This window comes from Syngnathoides biaculeatus, chromosome 15 (assembly GCF_019802595.1).
Source record: "Syngnathoides biaculeatus isolate LvHL_M chromosome 15, ASM1980259v1, whole genome shotgun sequence".
Classification (NCBI taxonomy): Eukaryota; Metazoa; Chordata; class Actinopteri; order Syngnathiformes; family Syngnathidae; genus Syngnathoides; species Syngnathoides biaculeatus.
In genome coordinates this window covers 18,131,145-18,157,280 of record NC_084654.1, presented here as the reverse complement: position 1 = coordinate 18,157,280, position 26,136 = coordinate 18,131,145, and the positions used below count along the sequence as shown (strand labels likewise).

The following is a 26,136-nucleotide window of genomic DNA, read 5'->3' as shown; positions in this document are numbered from 1 at the left end:
CCCCCAAATCGTTTAGGCCAGACGATGTTCCCAGCGGCCACTGCTACGTAGTTTGTCCGAAACGATTTTGCAAATGTTAGCGTGACTCCCCAGGACTAAAATGAAACTTCAAAACATTATGTATAGTCATAAGATGAACATACACGAGATCAAGCAATGATAAAGACTTGAGGAAAAAAAATGACGACAAGAAATTGGGTGCCTGCTTAATGACCAATGAAATAGCCGACAGTATTTTACATTTGACCCAATAAAACATATTATACAGGGATGAGAATTTTCCACAGATTCGCAGAATTCTGAGTTTTTCAGCTGAAATTGTCATTTTTGTGAAACGCGTAAATCCGTTGAGAAAATTGTGTTGCGGCTTGACGCGGGACAAGGCTGCAATCAAAACCGGCACGCCAGAATCTATCGGCAATGCTCGTCGTGAAATTAGTCACAGCTGTGATAGCGGAACATTTACATTAAAATTGGTGTTTATAATAACGACAACATTCCGATTTCCGGCAGCATTTTGGCGGTATTTCGTCGGTATTTTCACTGTGATGTTAACATTTCGTAGAGAAGCATTTTCTTTACTACGGCGTAGTTTTAGCTTACAGACATACGTACGCATATGTTATTGAGCAGTCTGCACGTTTGCCAGTATGACGAAAGTCTTGGAGCAAAAAAATGCGAAATTGATAAAAACCACGGGTTAAAAAACAGTTTCAGATGGGTACGGTTTGAAAAAAGTAATAAAATAACCGTGCAGATAGGAACAAAAACGGTATCAACATGTCTGACCGAACACGTACAAAAAGTGGACGTTCCCGGCAAAGTGCTGTGCGTGTGTGTTCCAATAGGCAAAAAATATCCAGGAGCATGTCCAAACCAGGAAACATAAAGGTAAGTTGGACGTAAATTTCTCAAATATTAGATAATTGACAACTGTTAATACAATCAGGCCTATCTGGAGCACTGGCCCTGTAAATCACACATTTTATCGCTCACTTTTATATTTCATTCTCTCTCTCATATATATTTATATAACTTCTGTACTTATTTCTGAAGTATAACTTGTAAGAGCACTAGAGCACTATTTGATATAAATTTCTACATTTTTATGTCTGAAGTTTGCCAAAATTATTTTGGTTGTTTGGACTCATATTTTAAGTTTTCAAAATATTATGATTGCCCTGTATTTACACTGTTAGAAGTAACACCATTTACCACCGTCACCATTTAACAGTGTGTTTTATAAAAAAAGAAAAAAAACACCCCCGTTTGCCTCCCCCTCCTCCCGAAAGGCAGACATATTCAGTGTTTTTCCAAATTGGTCATTCTCACCCCTGATTATAGGTGCCGACCCCGAGTTTGATTTAGAGCCGTCTGTCAATTTCACGCTTAATAAGCCAGGCTGACTTGAGTGTTTTCTTTGTTGCCAGACGCAATTTCCTGCAGGAATTTTTGGTGTTTCGTAGACCTTTCTACACAAGAACAGGAGCCGCTATGTTGGACGACGGCAGAACTTCTCGGTGGCGCTGCTCCGGCGGGACGCGTTAACGCCATTTATAGCGGGGCTGACATTCCTCTTGGCCAAATATTGACTCAAAGCCACACGTGGGCATGTTCTCACACTCGGCAATTTGCGCCTGGACTGAAGGAACCTTTTCTTTTGGATGACGTTGGAAAGCTTTTGTTGTAAAGTTAGGAAAGTGTGCTTCCCGCCGAGCTCTAGTGGAAAAATAAACAAGACAAAAAAAGAAACTGCTGTTCACAGATTTTGGAGTTTTCACACTGCAAAACGCAAAGAATAAATCCCTCAAATCATGGAAAATTATGCTTTCCTCTTACCAGGCATTTTCTATGTAAGAGGATTTTTATTCTTTCAAAACAAGGCGTTATTAAGCTTTTATTACAGGTTATCAGAAAGTTTCCCGTAACGGTACCATAAATACATTCATAACGGTGTGAAGCTGCCCGGGCTCTCAGCTTGCTGACCATAGAAGGAGAATATCGCCACCCTGACATTTCCTCCCCCTCCCCCCGCCCTCCGCCGCCTCGGAGCAGGAAGTGACCGCAGCCGCCACGCCCACTCCGCGGGCCTGACGGCTGACTTATTTCCTGTCTGTCGCCCTCCGAGACGCGGCGAAAGCAGTCCTGCGGTGCTCTAATCGAAGCCAATTAGCCCGAGTGCCAATTAAAAAGCGCCTCCCGAGCCGACAACTCCGGCCCACCAAGTACTCGTGTAATTACACTGTTGGAAACGACAGTAAAGGTCTCACTTTGCGAGGTCATCGAGGTTGTGGATGTGTCCTTGTAGCCACTAATCTCTTAACTTAAGACTTAACATGTTTTTCCTTTTCCTTTTTTTTTTGGGTGGAGACTTGAGCGTTTTAATATTACCGTGCAAGTACTACATCCCCCAATAATAAAGACATCGAAACTACACTCGCAAGAAAATGTCCGCAGTAGACAGACGTCTCGCATTAAATACCCTGAAGTGGGAATTCAACAAATACATACACCGTAATTTGCGGGCTATAAGCCGTGACTTTTTTCACACGTTTTCAACCCTCCGGTTTATGTGCTAATGCGGCTAATTTGTGCGGGGTTTTTTTTATGGCCGCAAGGGGGCCCTCGAACGGAAAAGGTAAGAGTGAGACCGGTGAAATATGTGTTGAGGAAGTGACTTTTACCGGCCCTGTTAGCGCTGCGCTAGCATGTTACTGTCTCAGTGATTTTTAATGGTATGTGTTTTTTTAACCGGCCCTGTTAGCGCGGCGCTAGCGTGACACTACTTTTAGCATTAAACTCTCTGAGGAAGTGAGTTTTGCAGGCCCTGTTAGCGCTGGGCTAGTGTGTTGCTGCTGTGTTACTGCCATGTCTCAGTGATATTTACTGATAAGTTTTATTTTAACAGGTCCTGTTAGCGTTAGCACTAGCATGGCCCTAGCGTTAGCACTCGCATTAGCACGGCGCTAGCGTCAAACTCTTTCTGTCTACCGTCTTTCTTTGTAAATATCTCGCGTTTCAATGTGGGTTTCAATGTAGGCACTTGCGGCTTTTACACAGCTGCGGCGTATGTATGTACCAAATTGTATTTCCTTTACAAATATACTGGGTGAGGCTTATAATCAGGTGCGCTCTCTAGGCCGGAAATTATGTTATATAGCTTTTAATATAAAGTCACACACACAAAAAAAATGCCTTGAAAGTGCTGTTTAATTTTCTTTTTTTTTTTTTTGTGGCAATTGCGTGACCTTTGAAATCACACCACCTGTGAGGCTTTTATTTTGTAGGGTGAAATATTTACAGTTCAAACTTCTAACATAGCAAATTGTCACAATTTTTAGCGGGTGGGGCATTAAGTATTTGAATAGTTTTTGTTCACTATTGCCGGCACCGTTTGGTCCGTATCATCCCCCCCCCCCCCCACCACCACTTGTTAGCAAACATAAGTGTGTCTGTCAGCTTTGTTGGTTTTTTCAACATTGTGGTTAGCTCGTTTTTCCCGCTCATCCGCTCCACAACTTGGCTTCTCCTTCACTTTTACGAAAGAGTCGCGTTCCTGCGACTGTGACGCGAGCAGTCGCAGCGGTTTGTGCGTCAGTTTACAAATACCTGTCAGTGTGTTTTGGATGTCAAACGCACTCGCGGTATCGCCGCTTGATAAGAGTGAAGACTTGGACTGGTTATCTGTGTGAAAAAAGTAGTTTTGAACGTTCTTAGTCATGATTACAGTAAATATTTGGACGGCAAACACTTTGAGGTCAAAGCGTGCCTTCTTTTTCTTCTCCATCAGTGAACTACAATATAATCGCACACTGTACATGCTGTTATATGTCAGTACTATGGTACACCAAGGACCACTAGATGTCATTAAAGTGAAAGTTTTTACGTTTTAACAGAGGCTAAAGCTATTTTTTTCCTATACTTGTGAGAATCATAAGTTTGATTTTATTATGAAATTGCTTTAACAGTCACGCTTATTTGGCAATTCAAAGGTCTTTTATACGCCACAGACACAAATGACATTTCATAAAAATGTAAAATACTTTAGTCGAGTAATGTATGCTCCTTGTGGTAATATTTAGTGAAGAGATCGTAAAAGTTTCTTCGAAAGTTTATTGAAATAATTCTTAGTGAACCAACGCATATTCATAGATTGAGTGCAGATTTTCCTTTTCTCTGACTTTGATGGTGGGTGGTGGGGGGGAATCCATTTTTTTTTTTTTTGGCTGAAAAACTCACAAATTTGCCAATTTTGGTGCTCATGCCAAAGCCATGTCTAATATAAAAATGCTGCTTTGGCGCCATCTGATGGCATCTTGGTGTGATGCCATCATATTGAACTTAGGGGGAGCCTCATTTATTCAATTCGTCGACCCATCTATCCATTTTATTAGCCGCTTATCCTCACAAGGGTCGCGGGGAGTGCTGGAGCCAATCCCAGCTGTCAACTGGGAGGGTACACCCTGAACTGGTTGCCAGCCAATCGCAGGGCACCTTGGGTGTGATTGTGACACCTAGGGGCAATTTAGAGTGTCCAATTAATGGTGCATGTTTTTGCGATGTGGGAGGAAACCCGAGTGGTCGCAGAAAATCCACACAGGCACGGGGAGAACATGCAAACTCCACACTTCGGTATCGACCCCGGGACCTCAACTGTGAGGCCGACGTTTTACCAGGCGACCCACTGTGCTGCCTCAATTTGTCTACTTTAAAAAACAGTAAAAAAAAAAAAAAGACATCTTGTGGCATCTTTAGGGATTTCCAAACCTTTTTGTGTGGCCTTGAATCCTCTTCAATGAACACACATTTTTTTCTTTGTTTTACTTGTTTACTGACTTACACACTTTTTATTTTAATGTTATTTTTTTTGGGGGGGGGCCTTCGAAGGGTGCCAACGCCGACAACACCTCATGGAAACAGCACCTCTCTCCCACAAACTCCGTCCCCCTGGGGAGCTCGTACGATCGGACCGCCAAGACGACGGGGGCGTCATCCAGCAGAGGCGAGCAGTGGTCCGGTCGGGGTCTAGCGTCGGGGAAGAGCGGCGTGGGGGGCCGGGGGTGGACCCATCGCCAGGCTGAACATCATTAGCGCAACCAGGTAAAAATAACACGGCTGTCGCGGCCAAGCATTTTTCACTGAGCGCCACGTGTAGAAAAATGGAAACGGAGGAAGACGAGTGACATCAGCCCATATCTATTATTTATTTCAACTTACAAGCGCTTCACAATCAGCAACAATGTGGCAAATTAGCGAGCAATTCATCTAAAAAGAGGCTTCAAGCTCTTTCATGCTTCTGCAGTTGAAGTTTGCTGTCGCTTTAAACACAAAATAAAACAATTACGCTTTATTTTTATTTTTTTTTATTTTTACCCTTTTATATTAGAATATATCCACTTTTTGATCGGATTACTTGTGTGTGGTTTTAATTGTCTTTTTTTTTTTTCATTTTTGTTTGGAATTTTTATTGTTTTTAAGCCGTTTTAAATGTTTTACCTCTTTGTTTTCAAATGCGTTTAATCGCGTAAAGCACATTGAGGTAGCTCGTGTATGAAATGCGCTATACAAATAAATTTGCTTTGCAGCCCACTAGCTTCATGCTAACATATGATGTAAAAGTCCACAGACATGCTAACATTTCGCGTCAATGGTAAACAATGGCTATTTGAACACAAACGGTGAAGCAGCACATAGGCAGATAACATCATACTCACTGACTCACATATTTGCAGTGAAATGGTTCGTAATGGAACGAACGGTGAGATTTTGTTTTTTTTAGATTTTTATTTTTGCTTCTTACAATTTGGATCACCCACGATCGCGATCGCCGTTTCTTAGAAACAAATATTACAACGCATTGGTTTTTTTTTCTAACTTCCCCAGATGACCAGAGTAGGACTCGACGGTCCGCAACCTCCAGCACATCGCAGCTTCTACAACGAGCAAAGACAAGAAAACGATCGCAGCCATGGTAAAAAAAAAAAAAAAAAATTCAAAAAATGAAAATGTAAAAAAAAAAAAACACAAAAAGACTTAATTGTAACCTCGAACGCACGTTGAGATGCAAACACGCACCGCGGAAGGGGAAGGACGCCGCCACCGCACGAATCCTCTTCTGCTTGTTTATAGTCGCGACAAAGGAGACAGCCCCCCCACCCCCCCACCCCGCGAGGAGCGTCGCAGTCCCGTCGCGTCATCTCGACGAGAAAAATCCCGCGCGGAAGGACGTCGTGACGACTTTCAGCGTGAGCCCGAAACGGGAACCCAGTTACTCGGTTCCGTAAAGCACGCAAAGAAAAAGTCAATTTGACACAGTTTTTATTGACCAAAAGGGTTGGGGAACCCGCAACCTCTAAAACGTCCGTTGAAATTCTGAAGACCTCGGGGCCCAAATTGTCGTGTTTAATATTCGTCCTGAAAAAAGGTTCCCCAACCCTTGCCTTGAAAACCCACTGGGACCGTTTTTTGTTTTTTGTCACGATTCGGCACGGTCGTTTGCTTCCTGTCCTGTTATCATTTTTCCTCGGTTGTTTCCGCCTCCGCGATCAAACGCGAGGCGCACGTAAGGGAACATGATCGTTGTGGATGTAAAAATGTCCCATGGTGCTTTGTTGTTTCTTTTGTTTTTTTAAGTGTCCTCATTCGTGTGTTTGGGGGGAAAAACCCGGCCGGACTACCAGCTGACAGTAATTTGCACATTTTTGGCGGGGGGCAGTCCGGCGCTTTCAGACCCGTTAAGGTTCAGAGGCTGGCCGAATTTTGACTTTGTGAAATTTGATGCGATGAATTGATGTAGAATTGGAACGAGAATGGATTTTTTTTCTGTTTTTATGGGGGGGGGGGGTTACAAAATAATAATTAAATGAAGTCCCACATCCACCCACCCTCATAACCAGTCTGAGAGGTTAGCAGAGTCCTTTTCTCAAAATTGCCATTCTAGTAGTGAATTCCCCAGCCATAAATGACGCCTTCAAAAATAAAAAATAAAAATAATAATGCTATATTATGGCGGCACGGTGGATCGGCTGGTAAAGCGTTGGTCTCACAGTTCTGAGATCTCGGGTTCGATCCCGGACCTGCATTGTGTGGAGTTTGCATGTTCTCCCCGTCCCTGCGCGGGTTTCCTCCGGGCACTCCGGTTTCCTCCCACATTCCAAAAAAAACACCCAACATTAATCGGACACTCGAAATTGCCCCAAGGTGTGATTGTGAGTGTGGTTGTTTGTCTCCATGTGCCCTGCGATTGGCTGGCGACCAGTTCAGGGTGTACCCCGCCTCCTGCTTGTTGACAGCTGGGACCGCTCCAGCACTCCCCGCGACCCTCTTGAGGATAAGCAGCAAAAATCGATGGATGGTAAACAGCGGCTATTTGAACACAAAGGGTGAAGCATCAAATACGACCCACTAGGAACCTCACACATTTTTTTTTTTTATTTATTTTTTTTACACCCAGTGATGAAATTTTCGATCCCTGCAAGGTGACAACCGATCGCCATGACGCATCATTTGGACGCAAAATCGCTTTAGTTGGCTACTGAGTTGTAATTACTTGCGGACGTCGGGATACGGTGGAGAAATTGAGCCAAGGTTGGTTTGATTGACGGGGGCCAGGACACCTCCGCTCATGGATTGCAAAAAGTTTTCACCCCCCCCCCCTCCCCTCCCATCAGAAAAGGGCGGGGCGGTGCCTTCCCGGCTCCCGGATCGAGGGAAAATCCAAACCCGCATCCGCTTGGCAAAGCTTGTTTGTCGATAGCGGAGAGCAAGAAGCCCTCTCGAAAGTGAAAGTGAGAGAAGTGGGGGGGGGGGGGGCTGTTTTTGTCAGCGACGTCACCCGTTTGAAATTTTGGGACAATCCTAACTGGCCGTTGTCGGGTCCTGGAACGTGAATTTTGGAAATCAACGTGAATCGCTTTAGTGCCAGACTGTGGAATTTCTTTGAGTCGCAACCTGGTTGGAGGCACTCTTTCCCCCCCCCCCCCCCCCCTTTACTATGTTCCGTTTAGGGAAGTTTTGTCTTCAGAAGATTCTGTTGGTGGTCCCCCCCCCCGCCACGCCCCCCCTCGCCCACTTTCTATCCACTTGTCATCTTACGAGCTTCCACAAACAAAGCCCGATGTGCGCATTTTGGACATTCTGGCATATGAACAAAGGTTTTTGTTTTTTGTTTTTTTTTTTTTAATTTCTAAGTGGACTTCAAATGTCCTGGCTTTTACTCGCTCCCTGTTGTCGTCTGCGGGTCGTGGTGTTACCGGGTCGAGTAATCTGCACTTAACCAGCACTTAACTTTCAAATCTGCAGCGGATTATTTCCCCCCCACCCCCCACATTCTTTTTTTTTTTTTTTTTTTTTTTTTGCTGGTCAAAACTTGCTTAGTGTTCCTTTTTTGTTGTTGCTTTGATCGACCCGCCAGAGGAGTCCGAAGCGGAATGAGTTGCGCCCCCCCCCCCCCACACACACACACACACACCCTCTCCTCCATCTCCTCCGCCCGTGCCAAAATCATTCCGTCGTTCGTCATCCAGATGGATCTCCGTTTTATTTCTTCGGTAGACGGAAAAAAATAGACGTCTTATTTTGGAAGGATTTATTTAAGGTTTAAAAAAAAGAGAGAGAGAATTGTGTAATTTTGTAAAGTGGGCCTTATGAATAGAATATATATTTGTCCATCTTGGTTTTAAGAACGATATATATATATATTTTTTTTTTGTTGTGCTATGATAACACTCCTGGAGAGTTTCTGTGTATTTGTTGTTTAAGTACATTTCTCACAACTGGGGGGGGGTCCATCAATTATTATTTTTTTTGGCTGTTATGTTCAGGGTTTGTGCATCTGCTGCTGTTTGTTCTGCCAAAGAAAGAAGCGCACACACACATCATCTGGGAATTTTCGAACCTTACCATCATTCCAACCCTGGGGGGGGGTTTGCGACGTTTTCATTCTTTATGTAAATTCACATCGTGTGCAGACATCGACATGTAATCGCAATAAAAAAAAAAAACGGCTTTTATGAGTTTGTATCAAGAGTGTGGAAGGGAGGAGGCTGCTCAAGACTTTTTTTTTTTGTTCTTCACCTTTTAAAATTAATCCGTTGTGCATGTTTTAACTTTTCCTGTGGCATGTAGGTAAGCTGCCAACTGTACAGCAAGACCATATGTATTCTAATAAAAAAAAAAAATAAAAGGCAAGCCATTTGTAAGACGCTGACTCTGAGCAACTGTGTGATTTTTTTTTTTTTTTTTTTTTAATGCTCTTTTCTTTTTTTTCGCTTTGGTTGGCAGGTTTTTGGGTTGTGGAATGCCGAAAGTCAGCGCTCCACTTTTGTACAAGGCAGGTGTTTTTTTTTTTTTTTTTTCATTCCCCTCCTGGTTGTTCATTTAGTCTTTTTTTTTTTTTTTATGATACACCCCCTGCTGAGTACAGTGGTAGTACACGCTGTACATTAGCGCTCATCAAATAGTTTAACTGAAGATTCTGTACATTCACACTTTGGGGGTAATTTTTGACTGAATTAGTTTTCAATTGTATTCTCAGTTTGTTTTGATTGTGATTAAAAAGAAGTCATAAGAAAACAAATGTGAAAAAAAATCATTACAAAAATACTGTTAAACCAGAATAACTTTAGTATAATTTAGTATAATTGGCTTCATGCAAAGGAACCCTTTTTGCTTTATTGCTTGCTTATTGTAATAAATATATCTAAAGTTGTACAGCAGGGGCGTCAAACTCATTTTTAGTCGCAGGCCAATTGTAGTGACGATTTCCCTCAGAGGCCCGTTATGACAGCGAATCCGTGAGAATCTTTGGCCTCTTCATATTTACACATTTATGAACTAGTTTTGGAATCAGAAATCAAGCTTCACGGGTTTTTCAACTGTCGTTCGTGTTTGGTAACACAAAAATGCTCGCGATCGCTCAACTTTATCATTTATGATGTGACAATTTGAAATTTTCTTACAGATTATCACAAAACTCATGGAAGTGGATATACATGAGTTGGCTTGGTGGGCCACATAAAATCATGCGGCGGGCTGGATCTGGCCCCTGGGCCTTGAGTTTGACACCCTGTGGTGTACAGGCTTGATTTAATTTTTAAATGACAGCCTCAAATAGGGATTTTTTTTTTTTAAATAAATAAAACTTAAAATTGATCTATTATCTAAGATACTCTAAAAATCAATTTTATCTTTGTTAAAGTCAGTTACTAGTTACATTTCCAAAAAAGGACATGTTGAAAGTTGAATTTTTTTTAATGACGTGATTTAGATTTCAAGTTGCTGTAAGTTTTTATACCCCAAAAGTATTAATTGTCAAAATGTCTGTGTATTGTCATACCGGAGTGGCTCCAACAACTTTGACATATTTGGCGGCAGGTTTATGCTAAGTACTATTTAATTAGTTCATTTTGTTTATTATTACTTACCTCCAAATCAGACATTTGAACAGGGGTGTGTTGACTTCTTATACCCACTGTAGTAATATTTGTTTGCCCAAGACATGGCACGGTGGATCAGCTGGTAAAGTGTTGCCCTCACAGTTCTGAGGTACCGGGTTCAATCCCGGACCCGCCTGTGTGGAGTTTGCATGTTCTCCCCATGCCTACGTGGGTTTTCTCCGGGCACTCCGGTTTCCTCCCACATCCCAAAAACGTGCAACATTAATTGGACACTGCCCCTAGGTTTGATTGCGAGTGCGGCCGTTTGTCTTAATGTGCCTTGCGATTGGCTGGCGAGCAGTTCAGGGTGTACCCGGTGACAGCTGGGATAGGCTCCAGCACTCCCCGTGACCCTCGTGAGGATAAGCGGTGAAGAAAATGGCTGTAGTAAACTGAACTTTTGTAGTAGCCATTACAAACAATGATGACTAAGATGTAGTTTCAGTTTTTTAATACGAAAACAAATAAACAAAAGTTAACGGCAAACACGATGAAATATGTCAATGCCCAGGACGTTCTTTTCAATATATCTTTTTCATAATTCATCAAACTTTGACACTCTGCAACCTCTGGGTCCAGCAACACCCGAATGGCATCTTTTTTTTTTTTTTTTTAGTGTGAAGGCTTCATGTTGGCGGGATGACAAGTAGAAACAGGCGAAGTGAGTCTGTGCTTCAAAAATCAAGACAACCCCTCCAAAGTCTCAACATCGAGGACGATTTTCGATTGGAATGTTGATAGCAGCTCGGGGGGGGGCGTCGGCCGGGGGGAGTCCCATTGGAATAGCAGGAAGGTTTCACACGGTGGCGGCAGCGGGCTGAGCTTGAGGCGGGTTGCTGGCGGCGGTGGGCGTGGCCTGCCGCGGGAGCGTGTACATGGCGCCCAGGAACTGGTCGGCGATGCGCCCGGCCTCGCGGAGGCCGCTGAGGAGGGCGCCGTGGACCGTGGCCGGGTAGTTCCGGATGGTGTGCTCGCCCGCGAAGAAGAGCCGGGGTACGGGCTGGAAAGAGAAAGCCCCCCCCCGCCCCAAAAAAAAAAAAAAAAAAAAAAAGTGAACTTCAATGCGCTTTGCACACAAATTTCTGCGTCTACGCGCGTGCTGACCTGCGAGGCTCCCGGGATGGCGGGGCCCGGCGTGATGGGCTGAGCCATCAGGTCGTAGTCGTTGCCCGAAGACCCGGCCGCCACGTACGAGTAGGACCCCCGCGCCCACGGGTCGGCGCGCCACCGCGTCACCACCGTCTCCTTGGGCTGCCGCGGCGACACGCAAAGTTATCGTTTCAGACGCGGGGGACCTCCTTGTGGAGAGAGAGAGAGAGAGAGAGAGAGCGAGCGAGCGGCTCTTACCTGAGGGACGGCGCTGCTGCCGAAGATCCCCTTGAGGATGGCAAGGCAGCGTCCCACGATGACGTCGTCGCTGATGTTCTCCATGATGCCGGCCGCCTCGCCCGCCATCAGAGCCAGCAGGATGGGAGCTGAGGATGGGGGGAGTCACGTCGGCAGACTAATGGTCAGCTACGCACAGCTACGTAAACGTTGTCAATCATATACATTTGTTGAATTTTCTACATTACTGCAATTACTTCACTATTTTGAAAATCGGAACAAGATTTTTTGAAATATTTCCTCTGAATATTATTTTTTGCACAGAATTTTGTCTGTTGCAGACTAATTGTCAGCTACACGTGGGTAAATAAATCGTCAATCATATACATTTGTTAAAGTTTCTACATTACTCTATTATTTCTCTATTTTGAATATCAGAACAAAATGTTTTGAATATTTCCTCAGAATATTTTTTTTTTTAACAGAATTTGGTCTTTTGCAGACTAATGGTCTGCTACCAATAGGTAAATAAATCGTCAATCATATACATTTGTTGAAGTTTCTACATTACTCTATTATTTCTCTATTTTGAATATCAGAACAAAATGTTTTAAATATTTCCTCAGAATATTTTTTTTTTTTAACAGAATTTGGTCTTTTGCAGACTAATGGTCTGCTACCAATAGGTAAATAAATTGTCAATCATATACATTTGTTGAATTTTCTACCTTACTTCATGATTTCTCTGTGAAAATCAGAACAACATTTTTAAAATATTTTCTCAGAATATTTTTTTTAACAGAATTTTGGCTTTTGCAGACTAATGGTCAGCTACATGTAGGTAAATAAACTGTCAATCATATACATTTGTTAAACTTTCTACATTTACGTCTCTATTTTGAAAATAAGAACATTTTTAAAATATTTCCTCAGAACAATATTTTTTGAAAATAATTTTGTCATTTGGATGGATAGAGAAAAAAAAAATAACTAAAATTTGTGTGAGAAAACGTCTTTTTAAAATGTACACAAAAACCACCATTGTTGCATGTTGCCATGCCGACGTCAGTACCATGCGGCGCCGACCCCCTCCCGCGTTTTGCCTCAAATTCTTTGTCACAGCAAATAACCCACAGTGAGATTTTTCAGGGATTTGAATGGCGTGAAATCATCTGATGAGGAAGTCACCTTTGTAGAGGTTCCAGAAGAGGAAGAGCTCGCCCCGACTCGCCGTGGTGGAGCCCACGTGGCCGAACAGGTTGACGCTGGGGTCCCAGAACACGCGGTCGAAACACAACACCACCTGGGCGAGGAACGCGGGGGGGGGGGGGGGGGGGGGCAGGAAGTGTCAGTGGAGATAAGAAAAAGTGTGCAGGGTTCAGACAGGAATCCGCGGTGGCTGGTGACAATCGAGTCAGCGCCCTCTGCTGGCGACAGCTGGCTTTGCAGCATCATAATGCGCTGCAGCAGAGGACACAGAAAGCGGTCCTCACGTTGCCAAGTGCCTCACGTCAGCAATCAGCATAAACATATAATAATAACGACGATATCATGCTGACAACGGCTTCCTTCCTGGTAGCTGCGGTACGTCTGGGTGGACCTTCGACATCAAGGTCAACACCACAAAGTCACTGCAGCGACCCAGCGCTCCTCCCGTCCTGACTCGCGTTATCCGTTTTACGGATCCTCGCTTCTCATTTCTTATAGCGTACGTCAGTGAACGTGCGCGTAGTCCGGCCGCTGCGCACTCCGCACCTTGTTGAGGTTTCCGAATCCCATCCTCTGTATGGCGGACGTCTTCCACTCGGGCAGCGGCGGCACGAACTGCACGGCGGGCGGCTGCTGCTTGAGCACGCCCAGCGGCAGCGTGCACAGCACCGCGTCGCACTTGTAGATAAACGTCTGCGTCGCCGAGCGGGTGTTGACGGCGATTACCTCGCACCCTGGAGGGGGGGGGGGGGTACGTCAATACACAATGCAACAATATTCTGCAACTGCTGCCATTCGGATTGAAGAGACTCACCTGAGGCCGTGTATCGGACCTGCCGCACCGCTGTGTTGAGTTTGATGTCCAAGCCTTCCGCTAGCGCCACGGGAACGCACGAGTATCCATTTCTCACAGTCAGGTGGCTGCCGGTGAACTCAAAGTCGTCGTCCTGTGGGCGAAGTCCCGCGTGAGTCCTAAACTACGACAGCGCACGACGCGTAAAAACGACGACGTACCTGATCCCAGTGCTTGAGAGAGAGGGTGGAGAGGGGCGTGGCGTTGGCAAACTCCAGGTTGGCAAAGTGCCAGTCCAGTATCTGGCGGTCTCTGGAGGACAGGTAGACGTCACTGCAGGCGAGAGGAAAAGGGAGGTGAAGCTGGCAAGTTATCCACTACCGTAATTCCCAGGCTACAGAGCGCACCTGGTTATAAGCCTCACCGAGTACATTTGTAAAGGAAATACCGTTTGGTACATACTGTGTAAAAGCCGCAAGTGCCCACATTGAAATGCGACATTTTTACAAAGATAGACGGTACACAGAAAGAGTTTAACCCGAGCCCAGAGCTAGTGCTAATGCTAGCGCCGGCCTAGCACTAAAGCTAACTCCAACAGGGCCGGTCACAATAAAACTTACCGGTAAATATCATTGAGAAACGCCAGCACAGCGCTAACAGGGCCGGTAAAAGTCACTTACTCGGCACATATATTCCACTGGTCTCATTCTTACCTTTTCCGCTTGAGTGGCCCATTGGGGCTGTTAAAAAAATTGCACAAATTAGCCGCATAAACCGCAGGGTTGAAAGCGTGTGGAAAAAAATAAATTACGGTAATTTGATAATCAACGAATAATTTCACCTCCAGTTTCAACCCCTCACAGCTCATCAGTACGGCACTAACAACCGTCTTTTGCAGAACATAAATCTATGACCGAGTTCTGTTATACACATTGTCTGTCTTCATATGTTGCTGCACCCTTTGTGATCAATTTGTTGCTGAATGGCTTATAGCACCGCACCGTAGATGCTGTTTAGCATTAAGCTCGGAGTCTGAAAGGCTAAGCTATGTGGTTGCTTTGAATACACATGATGTAATGCTGCGTTTTGTTAAGTTTGAAAGTAAACTTCGAGTGACACTACCTTTACTTTACTAATACTGTATTTTATCTTTTTTTTTTTAGCGGGCAGACCTGGTGACTCAAAATGAAGGCTGGTACTTGAGAGGGGAATACGTGTTGTTACTAGTATGTTACACACTCCTTACACACACACACACACACATACGGTTACACACTGCTAGCGTGCAAATAGCATGTGGACTAAACAGCAAAAACAGAAAAAAAACAAAGTACCCTTCGTCATACCTGGGTGGGTTGGCCTCTAGCTCCTGGAGCTTCTCTTCCAGCTTCCCCTGCTGCTCCTGCAGCTCGTCGTACTCCTGCGCAAACCACATTGACATTTATTATCATATTAGACAAGTAAACCCCCACTATTCATGCGGAATCAATCAATCAAATCGTTAATGAATAAAAAATGCAACCCGTAGTACGTCATGAGATAAAAATGGACAATTTATAGTCACAGTAAATTATAAATGTAGCACAGGCAAAGATCCCAAAACGCTTTAATATAATTTTGAACTCCCCTCACGATATTTCCCTTGAAAATATCGGGAAAAAGATGAACATGATGTCGTCTTCACAACCCATAAAATTACCGTTTGTTCATTCACTTGAGTTTTTTAATAGCTACTAAGCAGAGGGAAAAACAAGCACGTGTGGACTCGTGACTTCCGATAACAACCCGGCCTCTTACCAAGTTTTTCCCCTGACATACAAAGATTTGACTCAAAGTTGCTTTATACCACTTTGACATACTTCCATGACACGAATAACTACTTTCCTATTAGCCAGGGCTTTGGCGCCATCTTTGGCCGTTACGAAAGAAGTACAAAAATATATACATATATGCAGGGATCCTACAATAGGTATCCAACCATCTATTTTCTGAGGCGCTTATCCTCACAAGGGTTGTGGGAGTGCTGAAGCCTCTCCCAGCTGTCAACGGGCAGCAGGCAAGGTACACCCTGAACTAGTTGCCAGCTAATCGCAGGGCACATCGAGACAGACAACAGTCGCACTCACAATCACACCAAGGGACAATTTAGACTGTCCAATTAATGCTTTGGGGACGTGAGAGGAAACCCACGCAGGCACGGGGAGAACGTGCAAACTCCACACATGCGTGGCCGGGATTTGAACCAGTGTCCTCAGAACTGTGAGGCCAATGCTCTAACCAGTTTCCGCCACCTCCAATAGCTAACACAGAAAAAAAAAAAAATCTAATTTGTGAATTTGACTCCAGCTCAGTCACAGGCCTTAATGAGGAACGCGGCTCGAGAAAATTGAGGGTTGGCTGTATACTTAACTGCTTGAGTTACACTTGTGGATACGTTGTCGGATATATATCTCCCAAAAAGACTCCCATGGGGGGGACGTAGTGATTAAAACGACTCAATGTCAAAAGGACCCCGGTCAAGAAGCGGTTGACGCTGTTCAATTCAGTGTTCTATAAAGTTTCCACGTTTGTGTATATTCCGCGTACACGTCCTCCTTGCGTGTTTAAAGACACACTGAGGCCTTGTAGTGGTTCGTGGGGCGGGAGACTAATCCTTCGCAAAGACGCTAAAAAACCTTCCTTCTAAAACCCACACACGGAGGTGATTTATCGTCGCACCCCCACCCAAAATAAAATTGCAAGCGTTGCTGCTAATAATACTTCACATCGAGGCATTAAACCACTTAAACATAGCCTGTCTGGTTTTAGTTAGATAACGCCACATTAAAAAGACGCCAGGACGGGCCATCCATAAAATATCCCTTGCTAGCAATTATAATCTTTCGCAAATCTAATTGCGCCTCAAAGGAGCAGCGGACGTGTCCGGCGCAGACGAGCGGTATGTAACGTCAAGCCGCAATGTTCGCGTGGAAATACTTTGCTTCTATAACGCGGGTGCTCCTTCCCTGACCCAAACACTGTAATTGAAGCCTCGGCCGAGACGTCCTGAGAGTTCAAATGTCGCCAAGGAATCCGTTGGCGTCGTCGCGTTTCGACAGGCGTCGAGTGGACAAAAATTCCCACAGACACGCCCCAAAGTCTTCCCAGAGGAGTGGAAGCTGCTCCAACAACTATTAACGTTTTGTGTCTTAAAGGTCCATGTCATGAAATGCAAGATTTTTAGTATGTTATTAATGAAGAAAAAAAAAGCCAGCCGGAATGGACACATCTGTTTTTTCACCACACAACATGATTTTGACGTATATGGCTTTTCGTCACTCCCGCCATAAAAACCCTCTCGAGGGATTTGTTTTCAAGAAGAAGCAGGAAGTGACATACAGGGCAGTAGCACACTCAAGCCGTTTTGTGTGTTTCTACTAGTTTTACCTGGTGGAAGGTAGCTCTTTGTTCCTTCATGTTAGCCAAAATGGCGGCTCGTTGTATTGCTGGATATTGTTCAAACACTTGGGAAGATGGATTCCTTCTTCATACTTTTCAAAAAGACCCGGTTCGTCATGAAAAATGTATTGCAAGGGTGCAAAGGAAGAGAGCTTCGTGGGTTCCAAATGACAGGTGGGTGTGTATGAAGCTACCAAAAATAAAATAATAGTTTTGGGGAGTGACGTAATCCGTAAATCAGGGGTGCTAAATGTGTCGATGTACCCGTCGCCGGACAAGGAGCGGCTTCAGCCGGGCTGGCTCATATATACTGTCTGAGAGTCTGCTGTGAGTTGGAAGTGATCCGCATATCATCTAAATATGGCTGGAAACGATAGGGTAATATTGCTCCCGTCACTTCACTTGATTATGAGATGTTCCCTTCTTTGAAAAGAGCTTCCGTGTCTCATAGAAGATGGGCGGACGAGCCGCCTGCCAAGCCGTGCCGATTGTGTTGTGAGTGAGAAGTGATCCGCATATCATTTAATATGCCTCGAAACGATGGGGTAATATTGCTCCCTGTCACTTCACTCGATTGTGAGATGTTCTCTTCTTTGAAAAGAGAGTCCGTGTCCAATAGTAGGTGCCGCAGCGTTTTTTCAATGGCGAATGCCTCGGTGTGACGTAATGGACAGACGTTGCAGCCAATATGGCTCCCACTTGGATGTTGAATGACACTTCCGCAACTTTGCGAATGGATGACGCGCTCTCCGCTCATCTTTATTTTTTTAATATAGACATTGAAGTGAATAATGTTATATGTATGTTTCATTACAATATCTATTTTAGAATGTTTATAGGCATGATACTTGACCTTTCACCAGTTGTTCCAATACTCGAGCTCATATGCTAACTGCAAATCACATACTGATCAACTGTTCGGTGACGTCTAGGTCTCATCATGTCGAAATATGTAAAAAAAAAAACAAATAGAGGTCCACTTATGTATTACAAGTGCATTCAAAAGTTTTGACTAGGCCAAATGAAATTCACAAGTCAATGTTAGTGCATTTAGAGTTGATCATGAAATTTCGCCTGAAAGCCCGCCATCCTTCGCTTTTGCCTGCGTAGTGCGCATCATTACGTTGTGTTTTGTGAGCTCACTTTGCAAAGTGACGTCAAGTCTCTGTGCTTGCTCTTCACCAGGAACTCGGCCGTGATGTCCCTGGGCGGTTTGACGTCGCTGGCCTCTTTGAACTGCTGATGGAGCTCCTTCACCCGCTCCTTGGTGGACACCATCTGGGCGCGGAAAAGACGGTAAACATCACACTTTAATTCCCAAGAATTTTTCAATTCGTTATGTCAAAGCTTTGAGAAGCTGCTCACTTTATTGAGCAGATCTCTGAGCTCTTCTTGTGTCTTCACAATCTTGTTCCAGTGTTCTATCTGCTCATCCTTTACGTGCTTCTCCTGCAGCCTACACGTACAGAAATATCAGGAGCAAGCTTTTATATCCAAAAGCATAGGACATTTGCCATTCAGGAACGACGGCCATTTTATGCGTGTGTCCCCCCCCATGTCAGAATATTGCATTTTAGTGAGATATCCTGCTGAAAAAATGTCCTATCATGACAGCCTTGAACACATAACAAAGTGAGAGAAAACCAGACCAATGGATAACACAAAAACATTATACAAACAATATAAATAAGAAGAAACACCTGTAATAAAAATCTAAACAAAACCCTTGCAAAACAAGAAGCGTCACATAGCATAGAATTAAAGTACGTGTATTCTATGATGATCATTTTTCAGGACTCATTGTTCTCGAGGTGGGACTCATATACCGTAATTTCCGGACTATAAGCTGCAACTTTTTTAACACGCTTTCAACCCTGCAGTTTATGTGGTGATGCGGCTGATTTTTTGCATTTTTTCTCACGGAAAGCTAAAGAGTGACACCGGTGGAATATATGTGCCGAAGAAGTGACTTTTACCAGTCTGGCCCTGTTAGCGAGGCGCTAGCATTAGCATCAAACTCTCCTTGTACGGTCATTCTTTGTAAATATCTCGTGCTTCAATGTGGGCAATTGCGGCTTTTACACAGCTGTGGCTTGTGTATGTACCAAATGGTATTTCCTTTACAAATGTACTGGGTGAGGCTTATAACCAGGTGCGCTCTGTAGGCCAGGAATTACATTAGTTTCAGTTTTAAAATGATTATGCTTGTGTGTGCCGATTCCTTAGCAATCTTCAACACATGATGCGTGTTATGCCTTTGGAACAAGCCGTTTGAGCTGATGCCAGAACATGGGAGGCTTTTTAAACGCTTTGAGTCACTTAAAATGGACGTACTCTCCAATTGTATTTCCCAAACTCTAAATGTGATACTTTTGTATACTTCAATCTTTTTTTTACCGTAATTCCTGTGTAAAAGCCGCAAGTGCCCACATTGAAACACGAGATATTTACAAAGAAAAACGGTACACAGTGAGTTTAACGCTAGCGCTGCTAAAAGGGCTGTTTATAAAAAAAAAAAAAAAAAAAAAAAACATACTGGTAAAAATCACAGAGACACAGCAGTAACACGCTGCCACAGCGTTCACAGTGCCAGACCGGTAAAAATCACTTCCTCGGCACACATATTTCACCAGTCTCACTCTTATCATTTCCGCTCGAGTGCCCCCTTGCGGCCGTTAGAAAAAATGGACAAATTTGCCGCATCACCACATAAACCGCAGGGTTGAACGCGTGTGAAAAAAAGTCACGGCTTATAGGCCAGAAATTACGGCAAGTCTAATTGGGGTGGTAAAGAAGGACAAAGTCATTTTCTAAATGTGTGAGACCCTAACCGACTGTGTACAGAATGTGAGATATTAGCACTTGTACTCACTGTATGACCACCTCCAGGGCCTGTCCCAACGAGACAGGCTTGTTGTTGAGGAAGTTAAAGTCCAGCTGGTGGCTGAGGAAGGAGGTGGCCTCCAGCAGTCTGTTGAACTCCTGCTCTACCATCTCATCTTTTTCTTTGGGCACCTGAGTGCGCAAAAGCAAAAAGGTTGATTTTAACAAACACACTAGCCCATCATCCAAATTAGCAGTATTTGCAAGATTTGAATTGGACCAATACAGTGTCTAAAGAGGGGATGTATATTAATGAGTCATTTATTGCTCTACATAATGAACATGCAGCTCACTGTTAATATTCATGCCGTGCAGGGGCAGGGACACTATAGTTCACGAAAATGGCGGTGATAGACGTCATAAACACAAATTACACATTTAATGAGCTTTGAGAAGGTTGAATGGAAATTATTGGAATATGAATAGCTTAAAAGTCTAACCACTGTCGAAATGTAATTTTTCTCTTGGAAAAGAAAACAAAAACTCCATTTGATATCAATCGTTGTTTACTATACTGTATAGTAGAGTGGAACTATACTAATGAATAACCCGACTTTTTGGAATTAAAAGGTCATTCTATTCCAAAAAATAGAACCCGGCAAAGTAAGAAGGGAAATAGTGTTGCTTCCACAATGATATTCAGTACTTAAAAGAAGGAATGGATGATGGAAGTAAACGAATACATACACTAGTGCACCGTTCACCCTTTAGTTGTTCAGTGGTTGGTGGGGAAAAAAAAACAGAGAGGGAAGGGGGGGAGAGGAGAGAGAACATATTCAGTCAATCAAAGGCAAATGTACATTTCATTTGTCACGCCTCAAGAGCCTGAAACCTCGACACCCTCAGAGAAGACTACTACATGACATTAAACTGCATCTATTTTGTACTCTAGAGCAGTTTTTTGGCGATTTAATGAAGTCAGGTGTCATTGTGTTGATGTGGTTTGGGAACAGCCGGACAACGCCAAAAATATCAAAATAAAACTCGCTGACTACAAATATTTCATGCATCTGGTCAGTTGCTGTGGTTAGCGGTTTGCAAGAAGCATGCAGATACCATAGTTCCTCAAAAAGAGGCCCTCCACTCCAATACACATTTTGTGCCCTAATCACCTCTTAAAACTATAAAAAAATAAATGTTACACCTCAAACTGACACCTCCTCAAAAAACCGAATGTGCAACATGCGCTGCCTACAGAAGACATAGCATCTGTCCTGACCCTGATACAATGCATACAATTTTTTAAAAAACATATATTTCATGTACAGTTTTAATCCAAATTATTCTACCTCCAACATTTATATTTAATTACAAACATACAGTAATTACCTCAAATACCACAACACAAATGCAGTCATTATTATTATTTATAGGACATCTATTGAAAATTTGTACATTATGGAATAAAAATAATTTATAATGGTCTACATCTACTTCAAATATATAATGTTTAATATTTGTGGGTGGACAAGGAGGGGTACTGCCACAAAATCTGGTTCTCTATGTGGTGTACAACACAAAATGTAAAAACTAAATAAAAATAAAAAATGTAATTAATTGGATCAAAACAAAAAGACAAATGAAAGTTATTTTTTTAAATGCATTTAAGCAAATAAAGGCCACTCCAATTTACACCTGCCAATATTTCCGACAGCATGCGAGTAAAATAAAATATGCTATAACAAAAATTTGCATGCACATATCTGCAACTTGGTGAATTTGTGAAGTTGAGCAAGCCGTTTCTCACTTGTAGGGTGGGCATACTCACAGCCTGGCCATTGGCTTCATACAACGGACACTTCTGTTTGATCTTGGCCAGCTCCATGTTAACCTGCTTACTGACCACCGCCATGGGATTCCCTCCTGAACAAGCAAGCAGACACGATCGATGCAAAATTCATAGACGCCACCCCCCTCTACAGGCTGACATAAAATATGAACATGGTTGAATCATACATACCCAGGCCTGTCACAACCATGGCACCGAGATCTGCAACATAGTTGCCCTTCCTAAATGTCGCCACCCTGCCTCCAACGCGGTCCTATGAAAAATATACAGGAAGAGTTAGACTCAACATGTCAAAATGAAGAAGCAAAAGATAATTGTGTATAGCATACACACCCTGGCTTCTAATACAGTGACATCCATCCCAAAGCTCTGCAGCTGGCGGGCTGCGGCCAGGCCCGACACCCCTCCGCCGATCACTATCACCTTTCCAGTCTTCTTGGCTGCAACGAGGCACGTCAACAATTTATTCCTCATTCATTGTTTTTGGAACGGGGGCGGACAAACCGCGCAGACAGATTCAAAACTATGGCAGCTGAACTGCGATGCTAATGTGCTAACTAGTCACCCACCATGCTGCACATAGGTGAGTTTCATTTTCACAGAAATTAAATTTTAATCTCCAGTGGAGAAAATTACTACCAACAGTTACTTTTTCATGGAAAATTGCAGGTAATGAGTTTTACACTTGACAAAAAAAATAATTCCCATGGACCAGATGAGAGATTGTGATGAGCCAGTTGTGACCCACGGGCCGAATGTTCTAAATCTAATGTATTGATTACATTGAATACAATTTTTGTCCAGCATTTTTTCTACAATGGCGGCCTGTGTGGAATTTGCATGTTCTCCCCGTGCCTGCCTGGGTTTCCTCCGGGCACTCCGGTTTTCTCCCACATTCCAAAAACATGCAATATGAATTGAACACTCTAAATTCCGCCTAGGTGTGATTGTGAGTGTGACTCTTTGCCTCGATGTGCCCTGCGATTGGCTGGCAACCAGTTCAGGGTGTACCCCGCCTCCTGCCCGTTGACAGCTGGGATAGGCTCTGGCACTCCCCGCGACCCTCGTGAGGATAAGCGGCGAAGAAAATGGATGGATTTTTTTCTTCAGCGTCTGAGGCAGAATGCTTTATTTTTGATTCTCTAATTCATTGTCAGTGCTGAGTTGTTTAATACCTTTATGCAGCATCCAGCAGTAACTTTTTAAATGTAGACATTTATATTCAAGTGAGGTGTTTATTTGTTGAAGTGGCCTACAGAGCTGATTAATTATTTAATTTGATGGGATAAAAACGGGAATGCACTTGCCAGACAAGACCTCTTTTGGGGGATTTGTAAATTTTATGCCACAGGTCGACTCACTGGGTAAAGGCTTGACCCGCTTGTAAATTCCAAAGTTGATAAGCCCGTGCCTTTCGAGGTAGCTGTGTATCCTGTGGACTAGCACGGCGTCACCTGGGACGGAATAAAGAACGTTACATCACGACTGAAAGAAAAGTTGAATTATTATTGTTGTAATAATAATATTTGCCTCACTGTTGTACGGAGCTTCAAGCTGCTGTGCGGTGGTCTCAAAAGTCAGCTGGATCTTCGGGTTGTCAAGCCAGAGTTGGAGCTAGTGAGGGTTTAAACATGGATGGAAATATGAAGGTCGAGATCAAGCTTTTTGAAGAGAAAGTCATGCGGACTTACTGTACGGTTGCGGATGTATAGGAAGACCTTCTGGGTCTGCTGCGGGCCGCTAATGATGTCGGGGAAGCAAGCGGCCTCCTGGGATGTCATGCGGTCGTGGGGGAGGCGACTCTGAAAAGCAGCGCCTTCCACACCTGATTATAGACATAGTCTGTTAATGCTTGTCATTACAAAAAATAACTAAAGCACAATGGAAAGAACCTGGGTTGTTTGGTTGTTTTTAAATGCCTCTCCACGTCCAAGATTTTATACATTTTATTTATGTTAACTTTCATTATACAGTGATTTACTTACTTTTGCATGTCAAGAATGTTAAAAGAATGAAAAATAATTGCCTGTATGGTACAAAGACACTTTTTCAATTTACATTTTTTCCACAGGCAAATGGCAGTTTTTTAAGAGGGAGAGAACAGACTCACCAGATGGTTCCTCAGGTTCACTGTCATTCTCCTCTTCCGGCGGCGGGGCCGGCGGCGGGATGACCTGCTTCCGTTCCTTCTCCGCCTTGGCGTTCCTCTCCTCCTCTGAGTAATATTCGTCCTCAGACAGATTAGCCAGGCTCTCGTCCATCTCGCGGTACTCCACCTGCAACAGTAGGCACAATAAAAGCATCATTAAAACCCGCATTTCTACAACCCGATCGCGACCGCGTTCACAACGCCGCCAGCAGCACGCCTCCAGCTAAAATTCTAAAATGTTTACCTTTTGTCGCTTGCGCCGACTCGTCCTGCGGACTTCGGCAGAGTCCGGGTCCAGCGCGCCAGGGCCTCCTCCACCCTGGTGAGGCAGAGGGGCACCCCCCGACTCACCGCTCGGGGACGACCTCTCCTTCTTCTTCACGTCCACAGGTCCCGCGGCTGCAACTGAAGCAACCGCCTGGGAATCAGAGCTCTGGGCCCTGTCGCCTCCCACTGCACCTGCCGAGGAGGACGAGGACGACGACGAGGACCCGGCGTCTGATTTCTTACTTGACAACATGATTGAGGACGATGGAGGCCTCTCCTGTCGTGTGGTGAAAAAGATAAACTAAGGAATTAAAAGGCTGAATTTGCAATGTTACAAATGCATAAAAATGGTTGTACAGTGAACCCCCGCCGACTTCCAATTTCATTTTCAACCCAAGTTGCCTCACAGCTATTTAGAGAAATGCATCACATATTTTTCTGCTTTCTATCATGGCCTAGGATGCTGCCTAAATGCCCGTCCAGCTCCTTCTATGGCTCTCCTAGCTAACGTGTGCCACCAGCTTGACAGTGAACATCAGCAAGAGGTTCCAAAGGCAGACGAGGCTCCTTGTGGGGTTGAGACCAGAGAAAGCAGTGTGGTAAACTTCTCAAGCTGATGCAGAGAAAGGTCCAGAGTCACCTAGTTAACAGATCGCTGCTCAACAACCAGACTAAAGCTAAAGACTCATATGACCTGATACCTGAGCGTATTGACGTATAACAGAGTTTAAAAAAAAATACAAATAGCTAAAACGCGGCAATATAGACATCAGGGTCCTCAAGGTTCAGGCATATATTTTTGAGTTACTACAACTGACCTGAACTGACACAATGACAAGAGTGAGGGTTCACTGTACTGTAAAATAATAACATGAAGATGGTGACTTGTGGCGTTGTGATCTGCTGAAATCAAAATAAACACACCAGTGCCCGCGTTCTTTTCAGGCTTGTGAAAGAATGCATATAGTGTTGTTCAAAAGAGACGTTTCAGATTCACTTAATTCTTGTGTTACAACATGCTAATAACCAGCAATCGGTGCCCCTAAACACGTCAAAAAAAGGCTCGATGGATTAAATAGCGTTAATCGTGTGTGGATGCCATGGTTTTATGAATACAAATGGATGCTCTATGGTACAATAACCTTGTCTTGCTTTACCCATTTCTCCGTGCACCTGGTTATATCCATTCAAACACTAAAAGATGAAGACAGAACCAGAATGACAGCGTTACGAACAAATGTACCCGAAAACAAAACATTCAAAACTCGGCTAAAGTGCACAACCAAACAATTTATCAGTCATTGTATATGCTCATATTTTTATTCATTCATTTCATACAATCGCAAAACGTCGCCGCCCATTCGGAACAATCAAGCTAGCTAGCGATCCACACGATACATCTCCTCATATTGACCTTCAATTGCCTCTTCACATTTAATTCATGATAATATCACTGCTTTGTAAAACCAACTGAACTTCAAGCACTCATTTTGTAAGGTTAAAGATTATATAAGTAAGACACTCATCTTTCGGAAATATTAGAAAGCTACATTAGCTGCTAACAATGAGCCCCGGCTAGCGTTATTCAACGACAGGTGCGACTTGTGAAAATGCATTTTTTTTTAATATATCGGACGATAATGTGGTGGCACATGTTACACATATCCTCAACGATACCCTGGTATTTATTTGAAAAATAAATACATGCGTTAATTATTCGCAATATGAACATTACCTCGCAATCCCCCCGCAGATGTCAACACAAAGACTGCACAGTCCTTCGACCCCAACGCTGTTGTGAAAGAACTCAATGCTGATTGGCGGCTCCAAGGCGTTACTCCGAGCC

General features: G+C 43.7%; 2 protein-coding genes across 13 annotated transcripts in view; one reads left to right on the top strand and one right to left on the bottom strand.

Moving 5' to 3' along the window:
- The window catches only part of luzp1 (leucine zipper protein 1), a 59,930-nt gene extending 51,950 nt beyond the window's left edge, over nucleotides 1-7,980 (top strand). For 2 of the 3 annotated variants that reach the window (XM_061843585.1, XM_061843586.1), the window contains 2 exons: nucleotides 4,888-5,100; nucleotides 5,884-7,980. In XM_061843585.1, coding sequence (XP_061699569.1) covers nucleotides 4,888-5,091 — 204 coding nt within the window. In that variant the 3' untranslated portion in view covers nucleotides 5,092-5,100; nucleotides 5,884-7,980. The other variant, XM_061843587.1, reaches the window with a different exon arrangement.
- A 2,892-nt stretch (nucleotides 7,981-10,872) lies between these two features.
- kdm1a (lysine (K)-specific demethylase 1a) lies at nucleotides 10,873-26,094 on the bottom strand. 10 transcript variants are annotated; one of them, XM_061844035.1, is made up of 23 exons: nucleotides 26,026-26,073; nucleotides 25,448-25,484; nucleotides 24,534-24,567; nucleotides 24,269-24,428; nucleotides 23,985-24,154; nucleotides 23,566-23,699; nucleotides 23,410-23,488; nucleotides 23,236-23,328; nucleotides 22,208-22,314; nucleotides 22,046-22,127; nucleotides 21,833-21,948; nucleotides 20,773-20,790; nucleotides 20,075-20,217; nucleotides 18,568-18,658; nucleotides 18,346-18,480; nucleotides 15,111-15,184; nucleotides 13,986-14,097; nucleotides 13,786-13,918; nucleotides 13,518-13,705; nucleotides 12,951-13,065; nucleotides 11,784-11,911; nucleotides 11,541-11,687; nucleotides 10,873-11,436 (listed from the first exon to the last, which is right to left on the bottom strand). In XM_061844035.1, exons 2-23 carry the CDS (start codon nucleotides 25,475-25,477, stop codon nucleotides 11,233-11,235), a joined length of 2,493 nt encoding a protein of 830 aa, XP_061700019.1. In that variant the 5' UTR covers nucleotides 25,478-25,484; nucleotides 26,026-26,073; the 3' UTR covers nucleotides 10,873-11,232. The 10 variants fall into 10 exon arrangements, with proteins under 10 accessions (XP_061700019.1, XP_061700012.1, XP_061700016.1 ...); XM_061844028.1 differs by having other exon boundaries at nucleotides 23,985-24,150; nucleotides 24,268-24,567; nucleotides 25,433-25,484; nucleotides 26,026-26,087; XM_061844032.1 differs by having other exon boundaries at nucleotides 21,854-21,948; nucleotides 23,985-24,150; nucleotides 24,268-24,567; nucleotides 25,433-25,484; nucleotides 26,026-26,087.
- Between the last annotated feature and the right edge of the window lie 42 nt (nucleotides 26,095-26,136).